The sequence below is a fragment of the Schistocerca americana genome, chromosome 2 (assembly GCF_021461395.2).
Source record: "Schistocerca americana isolate TAMUIC-IGC-003095 chromosome 2, iqSchAmer2.1, whole genome shotgun sequence".
Classification (NCBI taxonomy): domain Eukaryota; kingdom Metazoa; phylum Arthropoda; class Insecta; order Orthoptera; family Acrididae; genus Schistocerca; species Schistocerca americana.
This window is the reverse complement of record NC_060120.1, coordinates 910,834,502-910,847,144: the sequence shown is the minus strand read 5'-3', so window position 1 is coordinate 910,847,144 and position 12,643 is coordinate 910,834,502. Positions and strand designations below refer to the sequence as shown.

General features: G+C 47.9%; 1 protein-coding gene across 4 annotated transcripts in view; it reads right to left on the bottom strand.

Annotated features, from left to right (window-relative positions):
• LOC124595930 (dual 3',5'-cyclic-AMP and -GMP phosphodiesterase 11-like) overlaps positions 1 to 9,208 on the bottom strand; it is a 317,214-nt gene extending 308,006 nt beyond the window's left edge. For 2 of the 4 annotated variants that reach the window (XM_047134846.1, XM_047134848.1), the window contains exon 1: positions 9,010 to 9,204. In XM_047134846.1, coding sequence (XP_046990802.1) covers positions 9,010 to 9,145 — 136 coding nt within the window. In that variant the 5' untranslated portion in view covers positions 9,146 to 9,204. Of the gene's footprint in view, positions 1 to 9,009 lie in introns of all 4 variants that reach the window. The other 2 variants (XR_006978262.1, XM_047134847.1) reach the window with 2 other exon arrangements.
• Positions 9,209 to 12,643: the final 3,435 nt, after the last annotated feature.

The following is a 12,643-nucleotide window of genomic DNA, read 5'->3' as shown; positions in this document are numbered from 1 at the left end:
CTGACAGATAACGGCAGGCAGGCCGTAACGCGCCGTGCTTTACTGCCTCACCCTCCTGCCCCTATAGCAGGCGTCCGCCTGACGTGGCCAGCCTCACGTAGGCACGCGACCTGCGCTCCTACGGGAGGGACGGCTCCCCTCCACAACTTCGGCCGGACCCACGCAGCACGCTTAACCCGGGCAATAAACAAACTAATCTAACTTCAGAAAGGCCATCTCCAGAACGATTACGTCTTCGTTTGTGGTACGATTTGTGGTGCGGTGGAACGACTGAACACCGCTGATTTAAGACAGTCTCCCTTAGCGTGTAGCCAGATACCAGCCCAGGCGATTACAATTGCGAACAGGAGTAGCACACATGGGTGGCTAGGAAATGATGTTTTACGCAGTGTACATCTCTACTGTGTGGACGAATATAAAGTGGATAGTGGTGGGAATATTTTATCGTACCATTATACAGGGTGTTACAAAAAGGTACGGCCAAACTTTCACGAAACATTCCTCACACACAAAGAAAGAAAATATGTTATGTGGACATGTGTCCGGAAACGCTTACTTTCCATGTTAGAGCTCATTTTATTACTTCTCTTCAAATCACATTAATCATGGAATGGAAACACACAACAACAGAACGTACCAGCGTGGCTTCAAACACTTTGTTACAGGAAATGTTCAAAATGTCCTCCGTTAGCGAGGATACATGCATCCACCCACCGTCGCATGGAATCCCTGATGGGCTGATGCAGCCCTGGAGAATGGGGTATTGTATCACAGCCGTCCACAATACGAGCACGAAGAATCTCTACATTTGGTACCGGGGTTGCGTAGACAAGAGCTTTCAAATGCCCCCATAAATGAAAGTCAAGAGGGCTGAGGTCAGGAGAGCGTGGAGGCCATGGAATTGGTCCGCCTCTACCAATCCATCGGTCACCGAATCTGTTGTTGAGAAGCGTACGAATACTTCGACTGAAATGTGCAGGAGCTCCATCGTGCATGAACCACATGTTGTGTCGTACTTGTAAAGGCACATGTTCGAGCAGCACAGGTAGAGTATCCCGTATGAAATCATGATAACGTGCTCCATTGAGCGTAGGTGGAAGAATATTGGGCACATCAAGACAACGCCAACAATGCCTGCCCAAACGTTCACAGAAAATCTGTGTTGATGACATGATTGCTCAACTGCGTGCGGATTCTCGTCAGCCCACACATGTTGATGATGAAAATTTACAATTTGATCACGTTGGAGTGAAGCCTCATCCGTAAAGAGAACATTTGCACTGAAATGAGGATTGACACATTGTTGGATGAACCATTCGCAGAAGTGTACCCGTGGAGGCCAATCAGCTGCTGATAGTGCCCGCACACGCTGTACATGGTACGGAAACAACTGGTTCTCCCGTAGCACTCTCCATACAGTGACGTGGTCAACGTTACCTTGTACAGCAGCAACTTCTCTGACGCTGACATTAGGGTTATCGTCAACTGCACGAAGAATTGCCTCATCCATTGCAGGTGTCCTCGTCGTTCTAGGTCTTCCCCAGTCGCGAGTCATGGGCTGGAATGTTCCGTGCTCCCTAAGGCGCCGATCAATTGCTTCGAACGTCTTCCTGTCGGGACACCTTCGTTCAGGAAATCTGTCTCGATACAAACGTATCGCGCCATGGCTATTGCCCCGTGTTCAAACCCCCGTCCCGCCATCCTGATTTATGTTTTCGGTGATTACCCTAACTCAGTTCAGGCAAAGGCCGGGATGGTTCCTTTGAAATGTCACGGCCGACTCCTTTCCCCATCCCCTATGGGACCGATGACCTCGCTGTTTGGTACCTTCCCCCAAACCAACCAACCAACCAACAAAGGCGAGCTACCAGAAGGCTGTTTCACTACCTCGACTGAAGAAATCAAAATATGTAAGAACTAACAAAAAGACTCTGTGGGTTTTATTTCCTCCACCTCATGTGGAGAGACCACTATCACTTCGTTCTCCAAGAAACAACAATGGACCAGAAAACCACCTGAAAGTCTTTAAACGGTTACGTGAAGCATTGCATGGAAAACAGTAGCCTGTAACATGGCGACCGAAGGATTGGTTCCTACGCCACGAAATTGCTCTCGCTCACAGCCTTGAGAGTCTGGCGGTTTTTTGACCAAATGGTCTGTAGGAGAGGAAGGCTTGACTTAAAAACTGAGAAGAGGATTATTGAAAATACAACCTTACAATTTTGTGGACATCACATTCACAGTAGATGGAAGGGATGGTGAAGATATACAGGATCAAATAAGCAAAGCAAAGGCTCTTATATCGAAGCAATTACATGCACTGCTACAGAGTGACAATATCTCGAAAGTTAAGAGTTCTGTGGAGATCACGGTGCTATATGGGACGGAAATACAGATACTGACAATGAAAATGAAAGAAAGGCTACACGCACTGGAAATGATATACCTCAAATGAAGGATGAAAATAGATTCAACAACGGTACAATGGATAGAAAGGAAACAATGGACATGTGAGACGTACTCATGGTAGCAGAATACCTCGGAAATTGTGGGCGTGGAGACTTTCAGGAAGCCGGAGGGCGAGGGACCTAGGAAGGACTGAAATGCAGGGATTGTAGAGGTCATGCAGGACAGGTGGCAGAGGATAGAGGCCCAGAGAACATGTTGCGGTAGACGACCAGCGATGCAGTAAAGCAAACACGGCAGCGGATGTACAAAATACATACAGACTTGAGAGGGTAACATATGCATTTCATCGCACGCTAAGGCTATTACGCAACAAGAACGACATATGGTCAGAAGGGAGTATATGTACTAGAGACAGCTCGGCTACAGTACGAAGAACGTTCCGACCGTTTTTTGCGGAGACTTGCTGACTAGGTAGGAAAGTAGTGTCATGTATGTGTGACCCATTGAAGTGTAGTGCAGCATTCACTGAAAGTTACTTCACCTGCCATCATATTGTATAACTGACTTTTTGGAATCGCCTCGTACAAAATTTCTGCACGCTCCCTACTCCTGTGACTATTTCTGCAACGGGTGCAATGTTAGACTATAGTCTGATTAAAATTACTTCATAGTTGACACTTCACGTGTTGGAGGTTTCTTCCTCCAATCAGAGCGCACAACATCACGCCCGAACTGTTCGCCGTTGCCAAACTGCCACAACAAACGATCAGTTCACTTCCAATTCCTTGTCTTTTTTTTTTTTTTTTTTTCTTTCTTGTTGTGTTTGGATCCCGAATCATGGGTCCGGCCCTTCTGTTTCACATTTCATAACACATGATATACACACCAAAACAACACACACAAAACGATGGCAACGAAATAACGCACATTTCGTTCACACCAGTAACCAAAGACTACTGGCTTCTTTCGCGCAAGGCGCGATTCGGCATCACATACTCAATCATCATCATCATCATCACTAAGATCGGATTACAGGAAGTAAACTTCACACGATGTGGCGCGAAACCGAATTTTTTGAAGGCAGAAAATGATCTTTGCAACTGGTTCTTCAGATAAATAAACATAAGAGAACGATATGGAAATATTCCGCAGCGCAGTGGTAGAGTTACGAAACGAGATGCAGAAAGTCGTTTGTTCGAAACTTGTCGGGTGATAATATTTTATATTTTTAAATCTGTATCAAAACAACTTTTTTTTTTAAATCTGCCCGTGTCGCTTGTAAACTGTAAATGAGTTCCAGGACTGCTGATCTGTCGGTATTGTCGGCTCGCCTAGCAAAAGCGACACACAGTTTGCTTTTAGGGCTGAAAGGGAATTTTTTGTGTTTTCAGTTTGCTCGTACAGGTCAGCTTTAATCGCCGTGATCAAAGCGAGCGTGATTAATAGTTCTGCCGCTGGTTGCTGACCGCTGTTTTCCCGGGTACATCGCGCATCAACAGGTTGTGGCAGGTTAGGAAACAAGTGTATATTCAGGGCTACAAAACGCGTTGTCTGGCGCAGGTCAGTCATTGGTCATTTGAAGTCAGCTGTGAACAGAGCATTTGCCGGCCGGTGTGGCCGAGCGGTTGTAGGCGCTTCTGTCTGGAACCGCGCGATCGCTACGGTCGCAGGTTCGAATCCTGCCTCGGGCATGGATGTGTATGATGTCCTTAGGTTAGTTAGGTTCAAGTAGTTCAAAGTTCTAGGGGACTGATGACCTCAGATGTTAAGTCCCATAGTGCTCAGCGCCATTTGAATAGAGCATTTCGCGTTCCTTCCGTACCTGACGGCAGCAACTTCCAACATCGCTCCGCATTACACGAAAAGCATTTCAGCTCTTGTGAAGTGATCGGCTGTGTCTTCCTGTCGCCTTTAACCGAGGGGTAGCCGATGTAACAACACTGCAGCAGCAAATGACAGACGGCATCTATCAATTAATTTGAAACGGACTTTAGTGTGCTACGTCCAGTAGACACTATTCTGGAGGTGATGAAATTTTGTAAATATACTGTGAAACAATGATTGTGTAACTGAAAAATTGAAGCCACGTTTCTGTCTTACTTCCGTATGCTTAAATTATTATTTCAGCATAACAATCTCCGGTGTAATAAACACTGTTATCAACGGTTCTACAGAGAACTATTAAGGAAATTGGAAAACAAAGTAGGCAAATAAAATCATGTCGATCGGAACTCACGGCCCCTATTTCTTCCAAAGATCTCACCTACTGTGGTGAGTACAATAATGTGGTATGTAAATTATTTACCGTATTGTGTATTTTTGTTTCTCGATAACCACCGTGCAACTGGCTAATTGATGAAGTGTATAACTGTAGCAAACCGTCCAGTAGCAAACGAAACGTAGCGTTATACGATCTACGTTGCTCTCGAAGTCAAACAATTCCCTACGATTAAAAATCAGTCAATTACGTTTTTTGGTAAGTCAGCCAACAAAAAGTTGGAAACTTCATGTGGCAACTCTGGAACACTGCTGAGAAGCCCGAGTACGAAGAATCTCATCGCAGCTGACGCACACGCAACAACAAAGCAAACAACGTGAATCACCGTGCAACACTGTTGATTCACCTAGTGGCAGGCTAACTGTGAATTAGCCAACTTGCTGTTTACGCGGAACGCATTATCTATCTGCACTGCAATTCACTCGGGAAGCTGTACGTATGTCAGATCTGTTGCGTGAGGTGACGGGCCCACGCGCGCGTGCACGCTCGCGCGTTTGTGTGTGTGTGTGTGTGTGTGTGTGTGTGTGTGTGTGTGTGTGTGTGTGTGTCGAACTGCACTAGAAAAGGATCAGTCATCGGTTTCCAAAAGGTCTGAGGTTAAGGGGAGATTGTTAACGATGTACGTCTCGAATCTAGCCTGTCCCTGTCTCTGAATGCGGAAGTCTTTATTCGCAACCGCAGATATTAAAATTTTTAAAAACCACCTTAACCCATTCGATACGCTGGGGCTCTGAATGAAACTTGCGCCTGGATTATTTTCATAGGATGTACTCCTTACTCTCGGCACTGACGATTATATAATAATAATAATAAACTTATTTTACTCTTTTTTCCATCATTGTCACACTTTAAAAAACTGAAATACCAGTTCTGAAGTGACTTACTTAGCCTGTTATACAGTAGTGGGCTCAGAACCACAGTGCAATTAGGCGTTCTTCACGATTCAGAACTGATTGAGAATCAAAACCCCCATCTTTGTATTTGTAGTCTGGGACTTATGCAGTAAGCCAGAACTACATGTGGAAGGAGCCTCTGTATCTTTTTCTTCGCAGCCATAAATAACTGTTCCACAATTCAACCAAATCGCCGATCTAAGGTCTGGTTTCTCAAATTAGAGTATAGTTACCTTGCTTGTGCTGATACAAATCTTTTCACGGTAACCCTTGACGCACGTTACAAAGCATTAACAGAGGTTAGCAGAAAGTTTACAGCTCGTACACTGACGTGGAAATCTAAAGGACGAAATTACTTTCGCGTGATGTGTCACTGCCAAGTAAAAAATATCGATGAAACTTGGATCATACATAGGAGGAACTGCTACCGCTTAGTACAGAGGATAACTGAAAGAAATATTTAATAAGAAGAACAAGAATGACATTATTATTTAAAGACAGTAATTACCTTGAAGTCATCGCCGTTCATGAGGGTTCCATGGACATGGTCAGCACAAGGTTAGTTGGAGTTCTTGTGGTAGGGCGCTCCATATCTCCACCAGCGCGGTTCACAGCTGCTGGATGGTGCATGTCGATGTGCTGCAGTATACCTTCCCAACACATTCCACGCGTGCTCGATAGGATTTACATAGCGTGTTTACATCTCTCGCCATTTGAAGGTAAGTCCAGCACTGTCGAACATGTACGTTTTGGTGGTGCAAGTGTTACGGTATGAGGAGGCACAGAGTTGCATGGGCGTACTTATATCCAAATCTTCGAACAGCAAACTCATCGGTCAACGTTATTGTGACATTGCACTCCTTCCCCATGTAAGTCGTTTCAGGGCTGCATTCGGACCAGAGTTGATTTTAATGGATGAAAGTACGTGACTGCATCGAACAGAGCTGTTGGAGGAGATCTTGAAACGAGAGGATATTCAACGAATTGACTGGCTTGCAAGTTTCTGCGATATAAATCCCGTTGATGACGTGTGGGATGCGGTGGGGAGATGTATTGCAGGGTGGCCACGTGCAGTAATAACCATCCAGCAGCGCTGCTAGAGGAATGGAGCGCCCTACCACAACTCCTTACCAACTCTGTGGCTAGCATGGGAGCACATTGTAGAGCACACACTGCAGTCTGTGCTGCTTACACTTCCTATTAAAAACCATATCCAGCCTTTTGTGTATTTCCGCCAGGTTCTCATAGGCAATGCACCATATCTGGGGTGCAGCAGATGGGACGTGGTGAAAGGCAGTTTTCTGTGGCTCTGAAACTGGGACATTTTGGCCAAGGGAGACAACACTGACATGCAAGTCTCACGACCTCAGCCCCACCACCAGCACCAACAGCACTCTTCACAAAATCAAGGTACACGTCTCAGTCTGCGATTGCTTCACAAAGGACTGCTCATTGTTTGGGTATTGCTTCATAAATGCACATTTGTACTGGCTGTGGCCCCTCGTCCAATAGATATACACTGATGCGCCTAGGAAACGCGTATAGGCATGCGTACTCAAATACAGAGATATGTAAACAGGCAGAATACTGCGCTGCGGTCGGCAACACCTACATAAGACAACAAGTATCTGGTGCAGTTGTTAGATCGGTTACTGCTGGTACAACGGCAGGTTATCAAGATTTACCTGAGTCTGAACATGGTGTTATACTCGACGCAGAAGCGATGGGACACAGCAGGTAGCGATGAAGTGGGGATTTTCCCGTACGACCATTTCAAAAGTGTACCGTGAATATGAAGAATCCGGTAAAATAACAAATAGCTGCGGGCGAAAATATTCTGCAAGAACGGGATCAACAACGACTGAACAGAATCGTTGAAGGTGACATAAGTGCGACCCTTCCGCAAACTGCTCCAGATTTCACTGCTGAGCCATCAGCAAGTGTCAGCGTGCGAACCAGTCAACGGAACATCATCGATATGGACTTTCGAAACCGAAGGCCCACTCGTGTATACTTGATGAATGATCTACACAAAGCTTTACGCCTCGCCTGGGCCCGTCAACACCGACAATGGACTGTTGAAACATGTTTCCAGATCGGATGAGTCTCGTTTCAGATTTTATCGACCGGAAGGACGTGTAGGGGATGTAGAGACCACCGCATGAATCCATAGACTCTGAATGTCAACAGGGGATCGTTCAAGCTGGTGGAGGCTCTGTAATATCGTGGTGCGTGTGCAGTTGGAGTGACATGGGACCCCGGTACGTCTGGATACGACTCTGAAAGGTAACACGTACGTAAGCATCCTGTGCGATCACCTGCACCCATTCATGTTTCAAATGGCTCTGAGCACTATGGGACTTAACTTCTAAGGTCATCAGTTCCCTAGAACTTAGAACTACTTAAACCTAACTAACCTAAGGACATCACACACATTCATGCCCGAGGCAGGATTCGAACCTGCGACCGTAGCGGTCGCGCGGTTCCAGACTGAAGCGCCTAGAACCGCTCGGCCACAACGCATCCATTCATGTCCATTGTGCATTCCGACGGACTTGGGCAATTCTAGCAGGACAATGCGACAGCCCACACGTCCAGAATTGCTACAGAGTGGCTGCAGGAACACTCTTCTGAGTTTAAGCACTTCCGCTGGTCACCAAATTCCCTAGACAGGAACATTATTGAGCATACCTGGAATGCCTTGCAACGTGCTGTTCAGAAGAGATCTCCACCCCCTCGTACTCTTACGGATTTATGTCCAGCACTGCAGGATTCATGGTGTCAATTCACCCCAGCACTTCTACGTGCTCGCAGGGATTCTACAAGATATTAGGAAGGTGTACCGGTTTGTCTGGTTCTTCAGTGTGTATTAATTTATTCTGCTGCCTGGACGAACTTACAGTTACCTGTACTAATAGCGACGGGTGTTCTGACGTTTTGGGGGGAATGAGGAAAATGGCTGCCACAGGAAAAGGTCTCGTTCTTGAAATCAGCCTAGACGGCTCAAGCAAAACCTATTTTGGAGGGTTAAGAAGAAACCAGCTTATCATCTATATGCCAGACAGAAAAATCATCTTCCCCTGATACTGGGCCGGTCGCCGTGTCCAAGCGGTTCTAGGCGCTTCTGTCTGGAACCGCGCGACTGCTACGGTTGCCCGTTCGAATCCTGCCTCGGGAATGGATGTGTGTGATGTCGCTAGGGTAGTTAGGTTTAAATAGTTCTAAGTTCTAGGGGACTGATGACCTCAGATGTTAAGTCCCATAGTGCTCAGAGCCATGAGAACCTGATACCGGGCACCACAATAGCGCAAATATCGCGGTGGTGGGGTTGTCTGGAACTGAAATGTCACAGAAGGCCAACGTTGCGTCGTTATCTGCTGAAAAGGAAAGAGTGTGTAGTTGCAGGAGGTAGGAGAGTGAGATACATACTTTTGTAGGAATGTCTGTTGCATCCGTTGATGGGGCACATGCTGTGCTTCTGCCCCATGTGCCTGGTGGAGAGCGAGGCGGCCGCCGCTGCCGCCGCGGCCACTACGCTGACCAGCCCCGTGCGGCGAGTGCGCATGCGTGACGAGCGGGCAGCCGCATGTTGGTGCTGGTGCTGGTGGCGACGCTGCTGCAACGTTGGGGACGCCGCCACCCGCGCCCCGTCGCCCGCCACCGTGCCGCCCGGGAGCGCACCTCCGCCGCCGCCGCCGCCCCCGCCGCCGCCGCCCCCGCGCTCAGCGCCCCTGCGGCAGCCCGCGAGGCACTCGACCAGCGCCGTGACCACCACGCTCAGTCGCTGACCCTCCCACTCCACCGCAGCGCCCTCCAGTGGTCAGCCACTGCACTCCGCCCCACAACAGGACCGTCCCCTCGCACAGGACTGGTACCAGAAGCACAGAGGTCGGACGAGTGTCCAGCGGCACAGTGAACCGATGATCGTCGGTGGCTTCGGTAGTGACTAGTGAAGCGTGCAGAATCCAGTAACGTCGATGCTGGCGAGCTCTTTCGCACTCCACGTTTCGACGATCACTGTCTCGAAAGCAGGCTTCACCCGTTATAGGTATTGTCACCGACGCTGTGGAAAAGATCAGACTGTCACTTATTTGTCGAGTGTCAGACGTTTTTATAAAAAGAACGGAGTCTGGAAGCGCCGATGGCAGAAAACGCGTTCGAGGCACAGTAACGCAGCCGATGATAATTTTGACTCTGTACTTTGGGCGGCTCCACGAAGTATGAATTGTTTGTACAACGAAAGAGTATGAGTTGTAGGGCAGTGTCGGCTGCGAGCCCTCGAATAATATTTAACACTTTGGAGTATTTCTTTTAAGTACCAATGACTTTAGCACGAAACCAGCGATATGTTGCAACATGAAGACATCTAGTGCTACACTGAGACACTTCCACGAATTAAAAGGAATGTCAGCGTTGGCCGTAATATTGATGTTTTATTGATGGCAGAGTCGATTTTCGATCACATAGTGATCATCTTCAGTGCTGATATGTACAAATTAAATTCAGACACTGGTATCAAGTTATCAATAACCAAAACTGAGACGCGATCACCTTTCATTTGGGCGGAGACAAGAGTCAGTTTTCGTCAATGATAATCTCAAACCCGATAAGAACTGCTCATATCAGCATTTTCGATGGGAAGTGTTTCAAAAATGGTTCAAATGGCTCTGAGCACTATGCGACTTAACTTCTGAGGTCATCAGTCCCCTAGAACTTAGAACTACTCAAAGCTAACTAACCTAAGGACATCACACACATCCATGCCCGAGGCAGGATTCGAACCTGCGACCGTAGCGGTCGCGCGGTTCCAGACTGAAGCGCCTAGAACCGCTCGGCCACCCAGGCCGGCCGGGAAGTGTTTGATTACCCACAATGCAGCCCGGTCTTGGCGCCCTCTGATGTTCTGATTGTGATCGCTTCTCAGTCTCTGAGTTTAATTTGTACAAATCAGCGCTGAAGATGATCACTATGTGATCGAAAATCGATTCTGCCATCAATAAAACATCAATATTACGGCCAACGCTGACCTTCCTTTTAATTTAACATATATGGTCGTTGTGCACACAGCACTCCATGGAGTTGCCAATCAACTTCCACGAATGTTGTGCACTATACCAGTCATTTATAGGGCTCAAAGCAACATTCGGCGTAAATATGGTGGTACGTGATTGTATGAGCTTGTGAGAACGCAGATTTGACTTTGTATTACTGCTTTCATAAGTGGTTTCGAAATGAAATCACATGGGTAGTTTGTAGTTTTGATACAAAATTTATTAAATGTTAAGCCTATTTTGCTTGTTTTATTTAGGAACATAATTTGTTTTAGGCGTTGTTAGTTCACGGACATTTCAAGATGTCGGACTGTGTCCATGAAAAAATTCGAAATTGATATGATGTGTAGTTGAAAACTGCATGGCCTAGTTGCTCCAATGTGAAACCGCCTCCTTAAAACAATTGAGAGTTTACTTTTTCGCAATGTCTTCTTTTATCCGTTGCTTAATATGACGATAAAGGTTATTTTTGTGAAAATTTTAAATTATATTTGTTTTCATATCGTCGGTACTTACAGGGTCAGTCAAATTGGCTAATCGAACAGACTTTTTTCGTCTCACACATTGGCACTATTACCTGACGATGGTTGCTCCCTCTGAGGCAAATCTGATTAGCTGAGATGACTGTGATGAACAGCTATAAAACTTGCCAGATTTTGTATTCTGTGCCACGAATTTCGAAATACACTCCTGGAAATGGAAAAAAGAACACATTGACACCGGTGTGTCAGACCCACCATACTTGCTCCGGACACTGCGGGAGGGCTGTACAAGCAATGATCACACGCACGGCACAGCGGACACACCAGGAACCGCGCTGTTGGCCGTCGAATGGCGCTAGCTGCGCAGCATTTGTGCACCGTCGCCGTCAGTGTCAGCCAGTTTGCCGTGGCATACGGAGCTCCATCGCAGTCTTTAACACTGGTAGCATGCCGCTACAGCGTGGACGTGAACCGTATGTGCAGTTGACGGACTTTGAGCGAGGGCGTATAGTGGGCATGCGGGAGGCCGGGTGGACGTACCGTCGAATTGCTCAACACGTGGGGCGTGAGGTCTCCACAGTACATCGATGTTGTCGCCAGTGGTCGGCGGAAGGTGCACGTGCCCGTCGACCTGGGACCGGACCGCAGCGACGCACGGATGCACGCCAAGACCGTAGGATCCTACGCAGTTCCGTAGGGGACCGCACCGCCACTTCCCAGCAAATTAGGGACACTGTTGCTCCTGGGGTATCGGCGAGGACCATTCGAAACCGTCTCCATGAAGCTGGGCTACGATCCCGCACACCGTTAGGCCGTCTTCCGCTCACGCCCCAACATCGTGCAGCCCGCCTCCAGTGGTGTCGCGACAGGCGTGAATGGAGGGACGAATGGAGACGTGTCGTCTTCAGCGATGAGAGTCGCTTCTGCCTTGGTGCCAATGATGGTCGTATGCGTGTTTGGCGCCGAGCAGGTGAGCGCCACAATCAGGACTGCATACGACCGAGGCACACAGGGCCAACACCCGGCATCATGGTGTGGGGAGCGATCTCCTACACTGGCCGTACACCACTGGTGATCGTCGAGGGGACACTGAATAGTGCACGGTACATCCAAACCGTCATCGAACCCATCGTTCTACCATTCCTAGACCGGCAAGGGAACTTGCTGTTCCAACAGGACAATGCACGTCCGCATGTATCCCGTGCCACCCAACGTGCTCTAGAAGGTGTAAGTCAACTACCCTGGCCAGCAAGATCTCCGGATCTGTCCCCCATTGAGGATGTTTGGGACTGGATGAAGCGTCGTCTCACGCGGTCTGCACGTCCAGCACGAACGCTGGTCCAACTGAGGCGCCAGGTGGAAATGGCATGGCAAGCCGTTCCACAGGACTACATCCAGCATCTCTACGATCGTCTCCATGGGAGAATAGCAGCCTGCATTGCTGCGAAAGGTGGATATACACTGTACTAGTGCCGACATTGTGCATGCTCTGTTGCCTGTGTCTATGTGCCTGTGGTTCTGTCAGTGTGA